The 23743-nt window shown below is 44.0% G+C and overlaps 1 protein-coding gene across 1 annotated transcript in view; it reads right to left on the bottom strand.

Annotated features, from left to right (window-relative positions):
• Positions 1-1407: 1407 nt before the first annotated feature.
• armc2 (armadillo repeat containing 2) overlaps positions 1408-23743 on the bottom strand; it is a gene marked incomplete at its 5' end in the record, with an annotated part of 66912 nt that continues 44576 nt past the window's right edge. The window contains 5 exons of the mRNA XM_084314283.1: positions 1408-2175; positions 2993-3162; positions 5060-5192; positions 15141-15254; positions 15860-15980. Of these exons, the coding sequence (XP_084170409.1) occupies positions 2051-2175; positions 2993-3162; positions 5060-5192; positions 15141-15254; positions 15860-15980 (663 nt within the window). The 3' untranslated portion in view covers positions 1408-2050. The remainder of the gene's footprint in view (positions 2176-2992; positions 3163-5059; positions 5193-15140; positions 15255-15859; positions 15981-23743) is intronic.

The raw sequence follows: 23743 nt of genomic DNA, 5'->3' as shown, positions 1-23743 counted from the left end.
TGGCTGATAACGGCATCCTATGGGGGGCGGTCTTGAAACGTTGTCTTGTGATTGTAAGACTGGGGAAAGTGCCATTTCCGATTTGTTTATGATGTAATAACGATGTGACTTTGAAACGCTGTACTTTACTTGGTGTAACTTGTAAGCACTGCCTGGCCCATATCTGTGTAATAATAAAAGGCTTTGATGAGCGAAACATTTCAGACAACATTCTCGTGTCGTGGTTTATTATGCATTCCATTAGTCCCAACTTCCACAAACACAGATTTGCCCCGTAACATCATTCTCAAAAAAACAAAAGAATTGGGGTGAACTCCATCTTAAGTCACTGTAAGTACTTACAAATAGATAAAACGTTGCTTCTGCTCCTTCAATGACTTGTGCAAACAGCTTGTCAATCAATATGCCCATAAAAGCATAGGCTCAGAATTCACGCTTTCACAAGGTAAGAGGGAAAATCGAACAAAGACCAAAGATTATAAAGTGCATTACACGAGAAATACGTCTCACGTAAAAAGGGGGGACCAATGGCTCAGGTAGCTTGAGGGTTGGAGGAAATTATCTACAAGGGTGGACATTGCAAAGAAAGTAGTGCTGTCAGGCGATTAAAAGAATTTATCTAATTAATTACAGAATTTGTAATTAATTAATCGCATTTTAATCGCATAACCATTTTATGCCTGATATTCTATATTCTATAATCATATTTCAAATTACATGTGTCCGGATGGCAGAATTCATACTGTATCTACAAAACCTTCTGTTTAATCATCTTCCATTACATTACATACACATTACTTTGCTTAGATTTTTCAGGTCTGGTAAATTTTTGCATGGTGTTATTCACAGTCAAAGATAAAATTATTTATATTCTCATTTGGTTCATTACAATTTACTCAAGCCTATATAACAGACACAGTATTTCTGACACTGGGAATACATTCCCTGAGATCCATAGATGTCCCTAGAATCAGATACCAAGAACATGCAAATGGACCATATTAAAAAAAAGTCTGTAAATGTGTATTCTACGTTCTTTGTAATTAATTTTCATTTTCATAACGCGATCATTTTCTGTGTAATTAATTAATCTAATTAACGCGATAAACTGACAGCCCTAAAAGAAAGATACCCTTCAAGCGAGCGTGTATGTGTGAGATACGAGGTAACTAGAGGACGCCGGTGGAGCTCTGCGGTGTAACGTCCGCCCCCTCTGCCTCTGGGAGAACTCTATGGCTCTAGACGTCTTAGGAAATCTAACCCTTTCACTACCACACTACAGAAGGTTAACCTTTCACTACCACACTACAGTCGGTTAACCGTCTGTAGTGTGGTAGTGAAAGGGTTAACCGTCTGTAGTGTGTGGTTGTGAAAGGGTTAACCATTTGTCGTGTGGCAGTGAAAGGGTTAACCTTCTGTATTGCCGCAGTGAAAGGGTTAACCCTTTGGTAGTGTGGTAGTGAAAGGGCTAAGATGAGCTACAATAGATTTACCATGCAACAAAGAAACCTATGATAATAAAATAAAAAAGTAAAGCTGTTCTGTAGAGGTAATAGTGACGATTGGTTCTGAGCTTGTTTGAAAACCGCTGTTTTTAAATCACCAATTTTCTGGTTTCCAACAAGTACAACTGATTATTTACAATCCCGGAGACAGATGGGTTTCAATATTGCACGGTAAAACAAAGTCCTGTGGTACATTACTGTCCCTGCGGGGGACATTGTTCCTCTGCGCTTGACCCATCCTCACCACGTAGGAGCAGTGGGCACAGTGGGCAGCCCCAGCCGCCCGCCCAGGGGCCGACTCCGGTTGTAAAAGTCTGTACCTTGGTCAAGGGCGCCGGCATGCCTAATATATATGTCTTTTAGTGTGGGTGGAAACCAAGCACCCTGGGGAACCCCACGAGAAGACCCACACAGTCGGGTTCGAACCCGGGGCCTTCTTGCTTTGAGGCAACAGTGCTAACCACTGTGCCGCCCACTGTGGCTAATCTTAATTTCCGCCATAGAGAGAGTTCTTCTGGAACCGCAGAGCTCTGCACGCCAGCACGTCAGCCCATAGACTGCAGCCTGTGCTTTAGTTTCTGAGCCACGGGGAGGAACTCCGACTCCCAGCATGCTCGGTGAAACTCTGCCATGTCATCACCGGCTGCCCACTGTAAAGCCTCTTCCTCATCTAGGACATGGGAATAAGTAGACGGAGAGATGAAGAGAGAGAGAGAGAGAGAGAGAGGGGAAGAAAGAGAGGGAGGGGAGGGCAGCTTGGTTATAAAACTATACAACTACTTTGTAAGTTGATTCTTTTTTGTAAAGCCTCCATCACTGTAACAATACACGATAACCATGTTGATAAAGATCCATATTTTATTCAGTAAACTCACTGTCTGTGTTTATTGGTACTCTGTGGTGGGAACACTGACATTCTCGATACTTCGAACAATACAAAAATAGACATCTATAGTTGCTTTGCTAGGTTTGAGGGGCCCTTCAACCATTTGTTTTGACTACAGACCAGTGACAGGGCAGTTTCCTGTGCAATATGTGTACCTACCACAGAAGTTGAATTGATAGAACACCCATACATTTTAGATGTGTTGTCATTGCACAGCACAAGTACAGTACAACGAAAATAAGTAAAATAGCTTCCATAGAATATTTAATAATAGACGTGATGCACGAGACACAGAAAACCGATGCGTTACCACGGCAAAGGCCTAATTGACCTATCTCAAACTCTGCCCTCTTTTCTTGATCCTATACAATCACAACTGTTGCTCAGCGGAAGCGACAGTTGTCATTGGAGGATCAAGAAAAGAGGGCGGGCTTAGAGACGGGTCATTTCCGTTTCGAGTGCGTTGGAACATTCCCAAACCTTCCGAATCTCGCGCTGTCCGCACGCGAAACAACGCTGGTTTCCATGACAACATCAGCGATATTATATTGTGGCCCATATTATAGTCCGAGTGCAGGTTACTAGCTGAGGTGGTGCCTACCGGTGTATGCGGTGAGGAGCTCCAGCAGTGCCTCTCCCTCCCGTGTGTCCGGGGTGATCAGGGGGCCTCTCTCTGAGCCGGCCCGCTCTGTGAACTTCCACAGTGTCTGAGACACCAGGCCTGCTAGCTGCCAGTCCACCGGCCCCAAGTCCCTCAGACAGTCTGCCAACCTGAACACACACACACACACACACACACACATATGCACGCACGCATACACACACAAGCATGCACACACAAGCACACGCACACACACACACACACACACACACACACACAGTCAAAGTCATATGAGATTCACATGACCAGCAGGCTGGTGGGCATTAGCGCCCCTTCAGTGCCGCTGGGTGTGTGTGAGAAGATGCAGTGAAGTGAAATGTTCATACTGTTGCAGACAGGGAGGCAATAAAGTACTGTGTACACATGGAACATCGTGGCAGATATTCAGAACTATCTGGTATACGATAACATAACTTATTTTGCTCACAATAAGGCTTCAGGAAAAGTTTAAAAAAGAAAAAAAAAAAAAATCACTTAAAGGGGAACTCCAACATTTTGGGAAATTAGCTTATTTAACATCTTCCCTGGAGTTAGACAAGAAGATACATACCTTTTTTGTCTCTGTGCGTGCATTTAGCTTTGGGAATAGACGCTCCGTTAGCATAGCTTAGCTTCATCACTGGAAGTGAGGCAGATCCGTAGCCTTACAGTGCCTTACAGTGTATTGCAAGGTCTGACATTGACCAAACTTGATATGCATGACCTTGGTGGGCTCTAGGTCAACTCCTGAAAAGGGGGTCAATGTCAGACCTTACAATCAAAAGTTAGGGGGCGCACTGAAATTATGGCAAGGGTTATTAGCCCCCTAACTTTTGATTGCAAAGTCTGACATTGACCCCCTTTTCAGGAGTTGACCTAGAGCCCACCAAGGTCATGCATATCAAGTTTGGTCAATGTCAGACCTTGCAATACACTGTAAGGCACTGTAAGGCTACGGATCTGCCTCACTTCCAGTGATGAAGCTAAGCTATGCTAACGGAGCGTCTATTCCCAAAGCTAAATGCACGCACAGAGACAAAAAAGGTATGTATCTTCTTGTCTAACTCCAGGGAAGATGTTAAATAAGCTAATTTCCCAAAATGTTGGAGTTCCCCTTTAACCCTTTAAGATGTGCAAGTTCACATGGGAGATTAGACGTTTGAGAACTGAATATTATAATGACACTGTCTGGCCCTTGACTTTACAATTGACCTATCTCAAAGCCACGCCCCCTTTTCTTGATTCTCCAATGGTCCCTCGGACAAATGAGAGAAGCGACAGTTGTGATTCGAGGATCAAGAAAAGAGGGAGGGGTTTGAGATCCATTCTAAGACAGAATTCTGAAGGGAAAAAACTAAACACACTACTAGTTATGCTACTAGTTCACCCTTCTGGGTAAACTCCCTGTGTATCTGTGTAATCTCCTATCACTCCCCACCAGCTGTTATAATGTTTTCTCCAATTTTGCACCCCTGGTCGCCTGATTACTTTTACCAACGGATTTCCAGTTCCGCGTTCGCGTTCTACGATCTGATTGGCCACTGACGTTTCTGGTCGTGCCAATCGTGTGACGCCTGTTTCTATCACCGGTTAAGCTTAGGCACTCTTTCGAAGTTGGTTAAGGTTAGAGTTTATCTTAGAGCAGGGCGATAGAACGCCAGCCCTGATTCCAAACTCTAACCTTAACCAACTTCGAAAGAGTCGCCTAAGCTTAACCAGTGATAATGGGCGCGTCACGCGATTGGGCGCACATGTCACATGACCAGAAACGTCAGTGGCCAATCAGATCGCACCAGAAACGTCAGTGGCCAATCAGATCGCAGAACGCGAACGCGGAACTGGAAATCCGTTGGTAAAAAACTAGACGCCCCCTGGTCATGAAATAACCTCCAAAACACATCACAGCTTAATGAGTTTGTCTCCCTGGGAGAGTAAAAGAAAACAACAAAAAAACATCAAGTAAAAACACCTGGAAGTGGAAATCAATGATTACGCGTGAAACACGACACACAGAAGGTGTATCCTTACTTGGTGGTGGCCCCCTCTAGGGAGAGTGTGGTCCTGTTGGGGGGGTCCAGAGCCAGGTTGCTGAGGACCCCGCAGGCCGAGAAACACACCTCAGCGTTTTTAGAGTCCAGCAGAGTCACCAGGAACGGGTAGACTGAGGGGAGGAGAGGAGAGAGGGATGGATGGCGGAGTGAAGGAGAAGACAAAGCACACTGCAGTCAGACGCTATAATGATGATAAAGAAGACTTCTGTGTGTTTTTATACTATGTTAGGGGACTACATATTGTATATTTATATTGATTATCATTATTTCGTTTTTTTTTTTAAAAGGTCAAGAAACAGTATTGTGGTCTTCAGTCTTGGGATGCACACATGCTGACAGGGGGCTACGGCTGACTTTACACAGTGAAACCTTCACGCAACTAGTTGCAGGTTGCAAATACTAGCATGAAACCTATTTTCCACGCAACTTGACAAGTTACACAAAGCAATTCACGAATAATACAAGTTGCATGTTGCAACACACTTGATTTAATCGTTTATTCCACTAACATCAACATTAACGTTGACATAATGTTAGCTGGACCCGCCAGGGCCGGCCTACAGGAGGAGAGGTCCCTGACTGACTGATGTCTGTGTGTCAACAGTGAGTTCATGTGGACCGGCTACACATCATTTGGATTTTACAAGTGAACACTGCTTTTATTTTTTTTAAAACTTCATTTTTTTTTTTGCGTTTATCGCTTTTTCTGGTCAAGCATGACCGACAGAAACAGGTTGAATGGGATATAGATCAGGGGAAGACACTGAGAAAATACGGCGAGTCCGGGAGTCGAACTCGTGTACCCCAGATCCGTGACGAGCACGGTTGTCCCCGACGCCGAAATGGCGCCGAGATACGCGGTGAGCTACGGGAGCTCACCAAGTGAACACTGCTTAACGACCGCCTGTCACTTGACCAGTCAAAATGAGCCTGCAAGCTAACTTCATGCTAGCAAGCCTTTCCGTCAATAACGTTGCCTATGGTTGACAAACGATAAATATGATCTGATAATGTTTGACAACTCGGCTGGCTTGCTACTAGTTTACCATACTGGGTAAACTCCTCCCTGTGTATCTGTGTAATCTCCTATCAGTCACCACCAGCTGTTATCGTGTTTTTTTTCCAATTTTGCACCCCTGGTCATGAAATAACCTCCAAAACACACCACAGCTTAATGAGTTCGTCTCCCTGGGAGAGTTCAAAGCTCTGAAAAACAGTGTAACTGAAGAGTGCAATTGCTATTCATACGCTGGATCTTGTGTGCTTTTATGGCCAGGTCTCCCCCGAACGAGAGATTTTAATCATCTCAAGGGACCTCCTGTTTAAATAAGGGTTAAAATTTAATAAAGACACCATATTGCCCCCCCAAATCAATAACCTTTTCGAACAAATATGCAAATGAGACGGTATTGTTTACCCAAGTGGCACGCTGGCTAATGTTGGTCTGATGAATCACTTTGTGATTATGTCAAACTTAGATGAACACTGCCTCTTCAAACACCAGAGTGCTTTGCTGGCTCAGTCCTGACGAGAGCCTAATATATCTCTCCAACAATAGAATAGTTCAGGCGTTCATAAATCAGACCACAGCGGTGCGAGTTCACAAGTTGATACAAAGTGCACCGCGTCAGCTGCTCGCCGACGTGGGCCAGATCAGCTGATGCAACAGATGGATACATTGTAACGTCGTGACGGCGCATCGTTACTGTCGAGGAGGAGTGATTGCGGTAATCTTTTATTACTAGGTTTAAAAGCAGATCTTATGCTGGGTCCAGCTTGTAGGCCTACTGGGCCTAATAAAGGATCATCTTATCTTATCTTAAGCCTGGTCTTGTTTCATGTGGGCTATTATCTTCTCACTAGATCTGACTGTCCCATCAATAAAGGGTGGCCAGTGTTGGAACAGTCTGCACATGAAACTGCAGAGAATGCCCCATGCTCAGCATCTTTAAGACACAACTAAAGGAATGGCTGACAAACCAAACCGGCACACACCAATAGTTGAGCAGTATGTTTTAAAGATGGCAGTGAAATAATTAATTAATTAATCATTATTATGTATTTTATATTATGTATTAAAGTGTTATTGTGATTTGTTGATTTGTACACATGTATTAATAATACTACTGTCATTGTTATAATAAAATGTTTGTTTAGATGTTTTCAGATTCCAGGATTATTTTAAAGGGTAACTATCTTATAAATGGCCTTTTTGAGTGTTTAGCATTGTTTCCTAGCTATGTGAACTTATATTAATATGATCTATGTCTCTAATTCTCATATTGGCGCATTCTTCCAATTCTCCTCTCACAATATTCACCCTCACTGAACTGAGTCATCTGAAAATGTGATGATTTGTGATGTCAGAGAGACACCGCTGCATGATAATGGCGAGGTACATGATGAGCTGCACACAGTGGTTGGAGCCCAGGCTCAAAACGGCTCGAGATCTTGAGGTAGAAAAATGCTGTTTTTGAGGACTTGATTAGAAATACAAAACAATGAATACAAAAATAAAAAATATTACAGAGGTGTTCCATAGACTCACAGGAATTGTGTAAAAGTGCCCAAATAGTGAAAGAAATAGTAAAATAGTTCCCCTTTAAGGGGCAACCGATGGAAACTAGCGTTGGCAATAATCTGGCTTGTTTACAAGCTTTTTTAGTAATACATTGTTGTAATGCATTGGAGTTTTGCTCATTAACTTCGCAAATAAACATATAAAATCAAATCAAATTTAATCAGATCACATCATCTGTATCATTGTAGCTACATCCGGACCCATCACACTTACCATCAATGAGTCCACCATCACCCCCTCCCCCCTAGTCCGCAACCTCAGTGTCATCCTCGACCCCACCCTCTCATTTGACCCCCATGTCCGCTCCATTGTAAAAACATCATACTTTCACCTCCGCAACATTGCCAAAATCCGTCACTGCCTCCCCCCCCCTGCTGCTGAATCCCTCATACACGCATTCATCTCCTCCCGCCTGGACTATTGCAACTCCCTCCTCACTGGCATCACCTCCCGCTCCCTCCATAAACTGCAGATGGTCCAGAACTCAGCCGCCCGCCTCCTCACTAACACCCGGTCCTGTGAACACATCACTCCTGTCCTCCACTCCCTCCACTGGCTCCCGATCAAGGAACGCATCAACTTCAAAACACTACTGCTCACCTTCAAAGCCCTCCATAGCCTGGCCCCCCCCTACCTGACTGACCTCCTTCTCCCCTACCGCCCCACCCGTTCCCTCCGGTCCTCTTCCACTGCTTCCCTCACTGTCCCGTCATCCAAACTTAAAAGTTTTGGTGACTGGGCTTTTTCACGAGCTGCACCCAGACTTTGGAACACCCTGTTGACAGAATCCGGCTATAGGGCGACAATATTATGCACTGTTGCATAATTTTACTATCTATTCTATTCTACTATTTTATTGTACTGTATTATTTTACTCTGTCTATTACAGGTTCAAAACTGTCAGGTATTACTAACTGTGTGGGTATCAAACAAGAAAGACTGTCAGGCTTTAAAGGGGACATGCATTGCTATTCCTTTCACTATTTGGGCAATTTTACACAATTCCTGTGAGTCTATGGAACACATCTGTAAAGTAAAAAAAGAAAAAAAAAGCATTGTTTTATATTTTTAATCAAGTACTCAAAAGCAAAAAAATTCGACTTCAAGATTTCAAGCTGTTTTGCCTGGGCTCCGCCCATAAGCGCTTTGAGTGAGAGTCACCCACAGTCTGCGACTGGGAGAAGACATTCTCAGTGCTCCCAGGGAGAGAAAATGTGTGTAAATGCGTGTGTGCTTAGTGCTTCCCCGCGCGCCGGTCGAGGTTGTGTGTGTGTAAATGCGTGTGTGCTTAGTGCTTCCCCGCGCGCCGGTCGAGGTTGTGTGTGTGTAAATGCGTGTGTGCTTAGTAGTGTTGTCAAAAATATCGAAATATCGATACATATCGATACTGAATATTTAAAACGGTTTCGATACTCATTTCTCGAAATATCGATACTTTCTGCAGTATCAATACCAGCTGGCTTGCTCGCAGTGTTCTACCGCAAGTTGTTGACAGACAGACACACGCTTGCCCCTCCTCCTCCTCCGCTGCAGCCCTCCCCCTCGCAGACCAGTCTTCAGTTTGTAAACAGATTTGAGCTCCGAAGATGGCTAGTGCAGAGCCTCCGCAACTTATGCTTGTGGATAAAGAAAACAGCAGAAGTGCTGTTTGGAAGTACTTCGGGTTTGAAGTAAACGACGAAGGAAAAGCTAAAGCGTTGTTACAGAGCAGTGCCAACGATACAGCTATTAGCTAACGTTAGCTTATGCTAGCTAGCTGGCCACCTTTATAATTACTTCATGGAAACGGAGTAACGTTAAGTCGAGTTCATACTAACTACACTAGTACACGTATGAACGCGACATAACGTTACCCCGTTTCGGGAAAAGCTAAAGGTGCCCATTTGCAAGCGTTGTTACAGAGAAGTGCCAACAATACAGCTATTAGCTAACGTTAGCTTATGCTAGCTAGCTGGCCACCTTTATAATTACTTCATGGAAACGGAGTAACGTTAAGTCGAGTTCATACTAACTACACTAGTACACGTATGAACTCGACATAACGTTACTTCGTTTTTCGGGAAAAGCTAAAGATCTCTCTCTCTCTCTCTCTCTCTCTCTCTCTCTCTCTCTCTCTCTCTCTCATGAAAATGGTTGTAGTTGTTGTTTTAACCAAATAAAAGGCAGCAGCACTATTGCATAACTGAGTCACGTTTGCTATGTATTTCTTTTAGGAGAGTTTGTTTCACAGTTTTAGCATGATGTTTTATAGATGGCTAGGTTAAACAGGTTTTTAAGAGGGGTTTGATTTAGATTAGATAATTTAGTTATTTTTAAATGTCTGATCTAAAGATAAACAAAGGGTTTTAAAGGTGTTATATTTATCTTATCTTATAGTACCAGAGAGAAGCTGAGGAGAATCAACCAGCAACAAAAGCAAAATTTGTTTAAAAATATATATATATTATTATTATTTTTATTTTTTTGGTATCGAAATGGTATCGAAATATCGATACTTTTCAAGGTATCGTATCGAAGTCGAAATTCCAGTATCGTGACAACACTAGTGCTTAGTGCTTCCCCGCGCACCGGTCGAGGTTGTGTGTGTGTAAATGCGTGTGTGTTTCCCCGCGCGCTGGTTGAGGCGCGCTCTCGCTCTCTCCCTCTCCCTCTCTATCTCTCTCTCTATCTCTCTCTCTCCCTCTCTCTCGCTCGCTCGTTCTCTGCCTCTCTCTGTCAAAACCCGCTTGAGGAAGTGTCGGGTATTTCCACTCGCTCTGCTGTTGAGCGAATGGTTGCGCTACAACCATAGAGGGGGCGTTAGTTATGCAGCTCAGTGCCTTATTCACGTCAGCAAAACAGTCAAATCAGAATGACCTAATTCACTGGGGGAGGAGATTGTCTCAAGTGAATTAGAGCAATCCGCCAAAATGGTAATTAGAGACATAGACCCATTGATACTAACCCCCATTGCTATAAAACAATGCTAAACACTGGAAAAGGCCATTTATAAGACACCTTTAAAACTGTGTAGGACCCAGGCCTAGAACTGCACCCTGAGAGAGGGAACTGCGCCTTGAGAGGGAGGTTTGCCCTGAGTGGGAGGTTTGAAGGGTCAAGGTGGGTATCAAACAGGAGGGAAGACTGTTAAGTTTTAAACTGTGGATACCAAACAGAGAAGGTAAAGACGACTTTGAACTGTTGAACAGTAATCCAGAACTATTTTATTGCACTGTAAAAAAAATTATTTTATATGTCTGTACTTTATGTGCTCATTTTATGTCTATTCTATTCTACTATTTTATTGCACTGCACTATTGCACTATTATACTCTGTCTATTTTATCTTACTCTTTTTATAGTTGTCTATTTAAAACTGAATCAAACCATAAACAAGGTGGCCTGTTGGGATGTTAGATCCTAATGTGAAAAACTGTGATTTTATATGTCTGCACTTTGTGCTCATTTTATGCCCGTCTTCTTTCTGTTGTGAAGCACTTTGAGCTGCAGTTTCTGTATGAAAGGTGCTATACAAATAAAGTGTATTATTATTATTATTATTATTATTATTATTATTATTATTATTATTATTATTATTATTATTATTATTATTATTATTATTATTATTATTATACATGAGGTTATGGTTAGGGTTGAGGTAAGGGTGGTATACATGAGGTTAAGGTTAGGGTTGAAGTAAGGGTGGGTTTATACAGGAGGTTAAGGTTAGGGTTAAGGTAAGGGTGGGTTTATACATGAGATGTCTGGCTTTTAAGGAGTCATATTTCACTATGACTGATGTTGCTATGTAAACAGAACGACTGGGGGAGGGGGTGTAGCTAGTCAGCATGAATAGGGATTACCTACTACTACAACAGCTGGTAAACAGATTAAAAGACAAGGATTAGATACAACGTTTATCAATTGATTCTACAATCACTGCAACTGAAACAATGAACATTCCATTGTAATTTGGCAACATTATTTCAACAGTTGTTGTCAGCGCCCCCCCCCCCCCCCCCCCCCCCCGCGCTATCACCTTGCAGCAATATCCTGCAATGTCCTGATGAATTGAAAATGGGGGACCCCGATGTAAACAAGACGAAAGTCTTTTTCTGGTCTGCATCCTCTTAGCAGTTGTTTTGTATTGAGCCGTACTGTATTGTACCCATTCTGAAATCTGTTAATAAAGTTTTCAATCAATCAGTCAATCAATCAATCATATGTTTTCTGTATTAACACTTTGAGTGCCAGCAGGGGGCGCACGATTTAGCGCTTGAGTGCCGGCGCTGTAGTCAATGGGAGGGCAAGCACATTTGCGAACGCATAAACTATTCTTAAATTATGTGTCTAATACGCCCGTCGCTTATCAATGACTTGTTTGCAGTCAACATTGTCGAAACTGATTGTTTTTTTTTAATCGGTACATTTCCGTTTTATACCATTTTGAAAAACGCTCGTTTTTTGAAACTTCCAGAAAAAAAGGTGATTCTGCAGAAATCGCGCTTTAGTGGAATACACAAAACACGTTGTCATTTTTCGGCCTATTTATGAATCGTTTTCAAATAAACGCTAGATTATCGATAGTATATGTGTACTTATGCACGCTAGAGAAGCGGGCTGAAAAATCGATTATCTTATTTCCTGATCAGCACACACACACTCACACACACATACACACATATGGGACATGCTGAGATATAGGTGAAAAAAACTCTGATTATCCCAAGACTGGTAAAATAGATTCCTTACCTCAGATCAGATGTTCTCCAAAAAGATTATTCCAATTCCTGATTGCCATTCCAAATATCGATCACGTTTATTGATCCAACGCTGGGTACTGGAAACACATATTCCACGCTGTTCTGCGGATCGGCAATGAATGGGATCGTCTCCGGTTACATGCCTGACAAGTAAAATGTGGATTCCGGACTCTTTTTTTCCCATCCATTTCATTCAGTCCAATCCAATGGTTGCAATACTATCCGGAGAGACGATAGGGGGCGGTATTTTCCCTGTTCGAGCTCAGATAGATCCCCAATGGTAACGTGAAGCTAGATTGATGAAAAATGTATGGAAATCGATAATAAAGATTTCTCGTTCTTGGCACTCAACGCATGGCATGAACTAACGAGATTTCTCGTGGCTGGCACTCAAAAGTGTTAACAGTGACAGAGGACAATTATGTGCAAAACAGATGGCGAACTTGTGGCTTGGTCACTGACAGCCAACTGTCTTACTGAGTTATACCTCTGCTATGCAGACACTAAAATATCTGGCTTTGAAAATGTTGAATAAACGAATACCGAGATCAGGTTGTTCTCCACGGATCTCCTCATGTTTTCTCCTACAAGCAGGGTTCCCACACTCTTCTCCCCCCATGACTGTATTCCTGTGGTGTAATCAATCACCAACCTTTACTTTGACATCACAGACTTATTACTTATGAAAGCCTCACTGTGTGGCTAGAGGTTGGAAATATCTCTGACCTATTTTTGCTGGAAAACTTGTCCCGATTCTTAATTCTCTGGGAGATCTTAAAGGAAAACTCCCAACGTTTTGTCAGACGAGAAGATCATTATCGGTTTCATCTCTGTGTGTGTTCAGTATCCCCAGAGACAGAGGTCCAGGCGCATGCTAGCCTAGCTTAGCACAAGGACTGGAGGCAGTAGGGAGTGGCTAGCCTATCTTAGGACAAAGGACTGGATGTGGCAGGAAGCAGCTAGCCTAGCTTCATCAAAAGTTAAGAAATACAACTTTACAACCAAACCAAAACTGTTATATAAAATGTCTGATCTGACTGGATAGATAGGGGAGAAGGCACAAGTGTATTTCCACAAATGTTGGAGTTTTCCTTTAACTATTGTGATTTATTAGTGTTTATGCTTTGAAACTATGATTTGAAATTAACTCTTTCTGCGCCATACCCGAGAAAAGTCGGGTTTCGCCGCCATGCGTTGAGCGCTATACCCGAGAATTCTCGGGGTTTGATCTTTTGATCTTTTTCCTTTGATCCCCATTCTATACACTCAGCCGGAGCTCCCTAGATCTGCCTATGTTGGAATTGCAATGACGATCGAATCTCACTAGGTGGCAGTATCGCCTAACTTTTGAACTCTGATAGTTTAGTTTAGACAGTGTCTGTCCTGACCCCTCTCTGTCCTGACTCGCTCTGAGGGGGAGGAGTTCTTGCAGAGCAATCGCTCGGAGATGTTCTCGCCTCAAAACCTATAAGTATACACATATAAACGAGTAATTGCGATCGCCGATGGGATAACTGGGATTATTCTTTTTGGAGTACATTCTGGCTAAGGTAAGGTACATTCTATGTCTATTTTACCGAACCTGAAACATGTTTCTGTACCGATCACAGTGTCGTATTTTACCGGACCTAAATCATGCTTTTGTAACAATCGCATTTTCGGGGTAAGACTACCCCCCCCCCCCCCCCCCCCCCCCTTGATGATTTTGTGAAGACACATATGTATATGGTATATACCTTTGATTTGGAAGTATTTGGGGTTTCAGGCGATCAACCAGAACGATTTGGGCATATTGCATATAACACGCCATATCTCGCGATCTAAGAAAAAAGACTGGATTATTTTGGAAAGGGCCGATATTTAGTGTGTAATAGCGCACAAACTACAGTATGTAGAAATGAACTGGTTAGACAGTGTTGGACTATGAACAATGCCTGTCAAATGAGCCATACTATTGTCTCCATAGCTATAATACAGAACACACGATGGGTCCGCAAAACATCGCTAAAATTGTCAATAACGCTGGCGCCATTGAGTAAAGATGGGAAAAGGGCGTGGCGCTCAAAGAGTTAAAGGGGAAGTACCTCCATTTTCAGAATTCATAAATGTTATTCCTCTGGTCTAAGACAGTCCAAAAGATATTAGCGAACATGAACAACTCTCTTCCAAATCCAAATACTAGAATGCTAAAATTCAAACTTGTGATGTCATCAAGTATAAAGTCTGGAGTTGCTCCATAGACTGAGAAAACTACAATAGAACCAAACTCCAGACTTTATACCTGATGACATCACACGTTTTGGAGTATTGATTCTCTGGTATCGGGCTTTAGGAGAGAGTAGCCCACGTTCACAAATATTGATTGAACTTTACTAGACCATGGAAATAACAAATATTTCCAAATAAATTCTTCCCCTTTCTTCCACCAACATATTGAAAGTAGCCAGTTCCCCTTTAACAAGCCCAACACTGAAACTATTGTTATACGGGTGTCAATGTATTCATACAGTATAGAGGAAGAAGGTATCAGGATACATACAGGGCCCATATAGTTCCCTCACCTCTACAACCTTTATTGTGCACCATGTAATATCAGTGTGTATGTATATGTGTGTGTATGTGTCTCTCTATGTCTGTGTGTGTGTGTGTGTGTGTGTGTGTGTGTGTGTGTGTGTGTGTGTGCGTGCGTGCGTGCGTGCGTGCGTGCGTGCGTGCGTGCGTGTGTCCAAAACACACCTTTGTTTTGTATAATGAAGACCCGGACGTCCCTGGACTGTGAGAGGTTTCCGTACACACGGGTCGCCTCGAGCACAGCATCCATACTGGAGCTGAGGAGAAGCTTCAACATTACTAAGAAGAGAGGGGGAGGGGGGGGGGGGGGCAGAGAGAGAGATAGAGAGAGAGAGAGAGAGAGAGAGAGAGAGAGAGAGGGGGTGTAGAGAGAGATAGAGAGAGGGGTGTAGAGAGAGAGAGAGAGAGAGAGGGGGGGCAGAGAGAGAGAGAGGGGGCAGAGAGAGAGAGAGAGAGAGAGAGAGAGGGAGACATTTACATTACACTTAGATTTAACTGTTAGTCATTTAGCTGACGCTTTTATCCAAAGCGACTTACAAGTTCTGTACGACAAGTCATCAGGAAGGGCACAACTCTATCAGTTGTAGTTGTAACAATGTTCATCAAAGTGTTGAGTGCTACTAGGTTAGTTTATTAGGACAAGTGCATGACAATAAGGTTAGTTAGGGTTAGATTTGTATTATTATTATATATATTTGTTCAGATAATGGTTGAAGAAGTGCGTCTTTAGTCGACGGCGAAAGATTGAGAGAGAGAGAGAGCGAGAGAGGGGGGGGGGGGGTGCAGAGAGAGAGAGAGTGTCAGTCAGAAGAGAAAATAAGCAACATACATTATTTGACAAATCCTCACTCTCTCTCTCAGATGCATATAAGTCTCTCTCTTACACTTGGCGACGGTGAGTTGTTTGTGTTTGACCACAGAGTTGGCTCTGTGGTAGAAGGACAGATTGTTGATGGTGGCTGCCACGTTCACCAGCAGCTCCTCGCTCTCCTGCACAGACCTTAGCTCTGACACACACACACAAAATCATGTATTTACTGTATGTCCCGACTTCGTATACATTACGAACAGGGAAAGAGGACATAAACATTGTAAATGCAGGTAAATATTTAGCTACCGTACATACAGTATATGCTGAATTGACAGTCAGGTTGGGACATAGGCGCCACACACACACACACACACACACACGCGCACACGGAGTTAGACAGAACGTCCTCTGATGAAGCCATTTGCGGTTCATCGCCTCTGAAACACCCCAGGACTCAGCCCACTAGCAGAGACATTGGAGCACATGCGGCTCCTTTGATGGTGGGCCTCGCAGCGCTGCGTGTGATGTACAGTACCGGGCGAGGGGGGAGTGTCCACACTGTAAGGTCACTCGGCACTGGCCCTCACACTCCCGGGTTAAGGCTGCCCGGCGGTGCCCCTCTACATAGATTCAACGCACACATCTCAACTTGACACAAGAAATCCTAATTTCAACATTCATTCTACAATGTTGTCTTGGCGTGTATATACTATAATAATATAGTACAATACTTTGTTTGTACTATAATTCTATGACCTGTATCATGTCTTCTACAACCTGTACCTCTCCTCCCCCATGCTGCTATGATGCCTGAATTTCCCCCCAAGGGGATAAATAAAGGAATATCTTATCTTATACAGTATGCACAAAGATGTATGCCCACAAAAGGCGTTTTCTCCTACAGTACCTGCATTTACATGACGACAAAGTGGTTATGAGGGGATGAAATGCGACCTAAATACTGTGCCAATTGCTAGTCAGCAGCCTTTTTTGTCAGCCAAAATTATTTCCACAGCTGTAACCATTATTTATCAAGTCAGCGTTATTCATACAGTCATAATCATCATGCATTGTTTATCAGCCATTTGTCAGCAATTCCTAATCTCGGTCATCCGGCCATAAGCATGATTCAGCATTGCTTCCTAAGCATTTTTGTCCTGTTCTCTAAAAACACAGAGCATGACACATCTCCTATTATCTATGTTTACCCTTTAGGCCACAGGCTTGTTCCAACAGATATCAAGCTCAGTCACTATGTCAGTCACAGTAGTCAGCTGTCTTTCTGTTCAGATACAGTGCAGATAAGCTCAACTGTAACTCCAGTAAAGGGTCCATCCTTTTTTTTTTTTTTTTTTTTTTTTTAACCAACCAATGGCTAGATTGAACCTTTTGACAATGTGAAATAGGGCCGAACTATATATCAAATTCATATTCATATCGCAATAAGAGAGAACGCGATAGCTACAGCACAAATGATGCAATATCGGCATATTTAAATTCCTTTTTAGAACACAGAGATCATCAGAGATGAGAGGAAGTGAGATTGAGACCTGCATTACTCAATAAACCCTTGGCCTATACGAGCAGCACGGAGGCAGTGTGGTTAAGAGGCACTGGTGACTCCCGCTGTGAAGGTCCTTTTGGGTTCAAACTAGGGATGTCCGATATTATCGGGCGATATTGGCATTAAAATGTAATATCGGAAATGATCGGTATCGGTTTTAAAAAAAAATCTTTATTTTGTTTACCTTTATTTACCCAGGCAAGCAAGTAAGAACAAATTCTTATTTTATTTATTGTGAAAAGTATGCATAATGTTGTGTTTTCGGGGGGGGGGGGACCCTGCATATATCAGTATGGGTTGATATCGGTATCGGAAATTAAGAGTTGGACAATATCGGTATATCGGATATCGGTAAAAAATGCCAATATCGAACATCCCTAGTTCAAACCCGTGTTCGCATGTGTTTCTATCCCACACCAAGAGACGCGCATGCTAGGGAGGCTCCCGCCTTCATCCTTGTCATTGTACTGGTACTGGTAATCGTACATGGTACAAGTTACTGGCATCACAGCTGCAGTTCATCCCTGGCTGCCCTACTGTAAGTGGTTAGGATGAGTCTGGTTTTTATTTAGTTTTTGTGTATTGTATTGTTCTATCGTGTCTTTTTGTTGCCATGCTGTAGGTCGAGGGGCAAGACCCAAGAATCTTGCTCTTTTTTGTATGAGAAATATGCCAAAGATGCAACAATAAAGCTGAATCTGAATCTGAGTCATATGCAGAGGAATAATTTCCATATCCCTTACCTACTCTTTACCTACTAGTTACACTGCTGGCCAGTATGACTACTACCATATTGTCTTTATACCTGTATCACTGTACATATTAATATTACAACTCTGTACATACATCTGATTAGCACTGCACTCAGTAGTACTAATCTATATATTTTATATCCAGTTTAATCACCTGTACATTGTATATTACTATTGCACTTTACAGTTACATTTGCACTCTGGGTTTGAATCTTATCTAATCCAATCTACAATTATTATTGATTTTACAATAAGAGGAGAGGAGAGGTAGACAGTGTAATAGCATTATCATTCCTTTTGCCATCGTTAGAATGTTCAGTTCTCTAGACTGTATGGGTTAAAAAGTGATATTGCAGGGCGGTCAGGTGGCGTAGCAGAGATTGTGCTCGTCACCAATGCAAGAGGCTGCGGTCTCGACTCCCGGAGATTCAGCATTGCCTTGGCTTGGGCTGATCGCTATACTAACTCATTTGGCTGAGTTAGGGGGAGGGGAGCCGTGGGTGGGACCTGGGCGTTGTGGACAGCGACCCCTACAGCGAAGATAGGATCTGGTCTGGACGTAGTGCGGCCTCCCACACGTTACACTCTCCCAGTGAGAATCTGCGCGGCCAGGCTGGCTGCCGGCTGGCTGCACATGCGTCGGAGGAAAGCATGTGACAGTCTCCGGCCTCTCGGACCAACAGTAGGGGAAAGTGCGCAACAACCAGGACGGGGGTTGGGAATTGGCATAACGACTAACAGTGGGATGGGAGAAAAATCGGAAAAAGAAGGAGAGGGAAAAAGATAATAAAAAAGAAAAGTGATATTGCAAGTCATATTATCGCAATCGCAATATCCGCTATGATAAACGCAATATGATACTTTGTCCATATCATAAGGCCCTAATGTGTATATATACATGTCAGCGATATCTGTGGGTTGCTTTGCCTAATAAGATCAGTTTGATCATATACAGGTTTATAGAAGAATGTGACCCAGCCGCCACACTGGAGTGACTCAGAAACCAAGACTGTTCCTGATATAGATGCAGATGTTGTTGCTCAGCCATAAATCACAGATATTGCGGTCGTACTGTCAACTAACGCCTGTGTCGCACTGTATTTCATTTCTGGTTCTGACTGGAAATGGCCCTTGGTGTGGTGGGGAGTTTTGCCTCACACTCCCTGCCTCTCTTCCTCCTTCATTTCTCTGTAATGACAAGCAGGACAGGCTGTCATGAACTGATGAAAACAGGACATTGATCTCTCTCATCCTCCGTTCACTCAGTTTGCGGGGGTTCCTCCAGCTGTCAGAACCCCTGCATTCATAGGCGGCGGGTGAGCTGGACATTAGGGTAGGCTATAGATCGGATGAGACTCGCGCGTAGCGCGCAACATTTTCCCTTTTTCTTTTTTGCTTGCACGCAAACGGTGCTGTCCAGGTTCTGATGTGACACCCACATCTAGGCTACTACAGCGAGTCCCACTCATTTCATATAGTGCAAATTAATTGTTCAAATGAAGGCATCCAATATGATTAACCATTGTCTTACCTTAATGCAGCATAAGTTTCGAATGCGCCTCATTGGGAAAGGCCGTTCACAAGTTGCGGTGCCGACGGCAATGAAGGAAACGTTTTCCATAATTTGGATCTCATCATGCTTTGAAAACAATGTACATAGTAGCTCTAAAAAGTTTCCACGGTTTGATTAACTCTGACTCAGTCTCATCATGCCCTCGTAGAGCAAGCCCTTGGCCTCAGGTGATCCAGTGTTATGCCCAGGCGGCATGTAACTTGGAATGGAGTTCCAGGTCTTGGCAGCTCTCACGGAGAGGGCTGATTTGCTAAATGTACTTGTCCTTAATGGAAATTAGTGTTAGGATGCGAATAGACGCCACCCGGTACAACAGTTCTGAACCCGAACGCGGAACTGCAAGTTTGTTGGTAAAAGACTACACGCGAACCTGGAGGTGAACAATCGGAAAGTGGGGGTGGGGCTAGACCATGGAGCATTTTGAAGACCAGACTGGCATCGGTTGCGGCGTGATTGGTTACTGCCTGCAGTCTGGAATGTTAAACGGCCACCACACCTACTGCCATTGACACCTTGGTTGGCCGACCCTTGCGTATTGTCACCACCGGGCTGCAGCAGCCCACACAATATCGTAGCCTAGGCTGCCTATAATAATGCGCAGACTGGGTCAGCATAGCCTCCCCTGGCCTTATATACGCGCCGCCTATGCCTTCATTCTCTCTCTCTCTCTCTCTCTCTCTCTCTCTCTCTCTCTCTCTCTCTCTCTCTCTCTCTCTCTCTCTCTCTCTCTCTCTCTCTCTCTCTCTCTCTCTCTCTCTCTCTCTCTCTCTCTCTCTCTCTCTCTCTCTCTCTCTCTCTCTCTCTCTCTCTCTCTCTCTCCTCTCTCTCCTCTCTCTCTCTCTCTCTCTCTCTCTCTCTCTCTCTCTCTCTCTCTCTCTGTAGTGTAGGAGTGTGTAGGAGGTCTGTGAGTCTCACACCCACCTGTGGATCGGTTCAACCAGTCCTGAAACCATCTAACCACATAGGAGAATCTCCAACATACACACAAACCAAGCAAGCTGTGAGCTGCACAGAACACCCTGTTCTTGCTGGAAAAAAGCACTTTGCGTCGTCAGACTAACCCAGGGAGGATGTACCATATTGTACAGAACGTGTCAAGTGAAAGCGAGAGATGGGATGCACGGAAGAGAAGTTTGTTTTTCACCACAGTCATCTATTGTTCCCGGCACAAGGGAAGTGGCTGAGAGGTGAGCTGAGCACGTATCTCTACGGTTAACCAGACTGCACAACCTCATGTCAGAAGGACATACTTGTTTACGCACTTGCTCTGCGATGCACGGCACATGACACAGAGAGGTAAAGGGATAGACCACCACAACACTTCCGGGATTCTGAAATCGGGGAGGAGATAGCGGGGGAGCAAATGAATGAATGTGGATGAGAGCCTTGATGTAAGTGATTGCAGATACGGCTGTGGGGGTGCTAGAGACATGATCGAATAGACTTGTATGCGCCTGAATCTCCTGAACACGGCGCGACCCATTCCTAATCGATCAGAACTAAATCGGCAGAGAAAAAGCCCATTTTTAAGCACCTATTCCCCATGCACATGCGCAGATTGCCCACGGATTGTGACGCCACGCACACCCGCCCTGGAATGTTCCATTAGAGGGCGTCTTGTGGTGAGAATGTGAGGGATTACAGAAAAGCGAATCTCCGGATTGTCTTTTTTATTGACCGAACAATTCACAACACAGCAACTTTTAGGCATGGCTGCTTGTTGTTCTGTTGTTAGTAGTTGATGCTCCGATTGCCGCTCACATTCTCACTCACATTCTCACCACAATCACTTACATCAAGGCTCTTATCCACATTCATTCATTTGCTCCCCCCGCTATCTCCTCCCCGATTTCAATGTAACGCGGAAGTGTAGTCGTCTATGGTCCACACGGAGAAGCCTCTCTGATTTGTCACAAAGTGAGCGGTCCCTTCAGTTTACCCACAAAGTATGGCACTAAACAGCGATGCCTCTTAGGATGCAACTGTGGTGTGGAAACTGTGGTTTATTAAACGTTGGGTAGGGTCCCATGATGTCATGGGTCCTGTCTCCGATGCGTTCCGAAATTCAAGTACTTTTCCAAGCACTATTTTCAAGATGTCACTCAAAGGATGCAATTCCCTTTTAAATGCTGTTTTTCAAAGAATCTTCTGGAGCAAGCTAGAGCATCACACGCGAAGAAATGAGGAAAAGCAGTTGAAGCGTGCGAGACAGCGACTCGTCAGATTTGATTAAAACAGAAGAAAAAAAAACGATTTCTTGATTCAGAACAATTTTGATCACGGATGAACAAAACATTCAATGCGAAAGGTAGATTTGAATTTCAAGGACTTTTTAAGCACCTTGTTAAACAATAGGCTGTTTTCAAGGAATTCCAGGCCTTGGCTGGAATTCTTGACTGGAAAAATCAAGCACTTTAAGCACTTCAAGAACCTTGTGCGAACCCTGTCTAGGTGGTTCCCAAAGTGGGGGTCGCAAGTAACTGGGTCCTGTCTCTGATGGTTCCTAGGGTACTGTACTGTAACTGGGCCTGTCTCTGATGGTTCCTAGGGTACTGTACTGTAACTGGGCCTGTCTCTGATGGTTCCTAGGGTTACTGTACTGTAACTGGGTCCTGTCTCTGATGGTTCCTAGGGTACTGTACTGTAACTGGGCGTGTCTCTGATGGTTCCTAGGGTACTGTACTGTAACTGGGCCTGTCTCTGATGCGTTCCTAGGGTACTGTACTGTAACTGGGCCTGTCTCTGATGGTTCCTAGGGTACTGTACTGTAACTGGGCCTGTCTCTGATGGTTCCTAGGGTACTGTACTGTAACTGGGCCTGTCTCTGATGGTTCCTAGGGTTACTGTACTGTAACTGGGCCTGTCTCTGATGGTTCCTAGGGTACTGTACTGTAACTGGGCCTGTCTCTGATGGTTCCTAGGGTACTGTACTGTAACTGGGTCCTGTCTCTGATGGTTCCTAGGGTACTGTACTGTAACTGGGCCTGTCTCTGATGGTTCCTAGGGTACTGTACTGTAACTGGGCCTGTCTCTGATGGTTCCTAGGGTTACTGTACTGTAACTGGGCCTGTCTCTGATGGTTCCTAAGGTACTGTACTGTAACTGGGCCTGTCTCTGATGGTTCCTAGGGTACTGTACTGTAACTGGGCCTGTCTCTGATGGTTCCTAGGGTACTGTACTGTAACTGGGCCTGTCTCTGATGGTTCCTAGGGTACTGTACTGTAACTGGGCGTGTCTCTGATGGTTCCTAGGGTACTGTACTGTAACTGGGCGTGTCTCTGATGGTTCCTAGGGTACTGTACTGTAACTGGGCCTGTCTCTGATGGTTCCTAGGGTTACTGTACTGTAACTGGGCCTGTCTCTGATGGTTCCTAGGGTACTGTACTGTAACTGGGCCTGTCTCTGATGGTTCCTAGGGTACTGTACTGTAACTGGGCCTGTCTCTGATGGTTCCAGGATGGTAGGGTACTGTACTGTAACTGGGCCTGTCTCTGATGGTTCCTAGGGTACTGTACTGTAACTGGGCCTGTCTCTGATGGTTCCTAGGGTACTGTACTGTAACTGGGTCCTGTCTCTGATGGTTCCTAGGGTACTGTACTGTAACTGGGCCTGTCTCTGATGGTTCCTAGGGTACTGTACTGTAACTGAGGCTGTCTCTGATGGTTCCTAGGGTACTGTACTGTAACGGGCTGTCTCTGTTGTTCCTAGGTACTGTACTGTAAGCTGGGCTGTCTCTGATGGTTCTCTGAGGTACTGTACTGTAACTGGGCCTGTCTCTGATGGTTCCTAGGGTACTGTACTGTAACTGTCTGTCTCTGATGGTCTAGGTATGTCTTCCTGTCTAGGTACTGACTGTAACTGGGCCTGTCTCTGATGTTCCTAGGTCTGTACTGTTAAGAGGATGCTTAAAATTCTGCTCTGTATCCGCTTCCATTCATTTGTGCTAAGCTAGGCTAGCTTGCAGCCGGATAGCTTTCTACTGAACGCACAGAGAGGACATTGGTATACAGTATATCTTCTTGTCTGACTCTGGGGAGGATGGCATGCGTATTGTTTACCATAATGTTG

Source organism: Notolepis coatsorum, assembly GCF_963971535.1.
Source record: "Notolepis coatsorum genome assembly, chromosome: 5".
NCBI classification, from domain to species: domain Eukaryota; kingdom Metazoa; phylum Chordata; class Actinopteri; order Aulopiformes; family Paralepididae; genus Notolepis; species Notolepis coatsorum.
The sequence above is the reverse complement of the archived record's forward strand: the minus strand, read 5'-3'. Positions and strand labels throughout refer to the sequence as shown.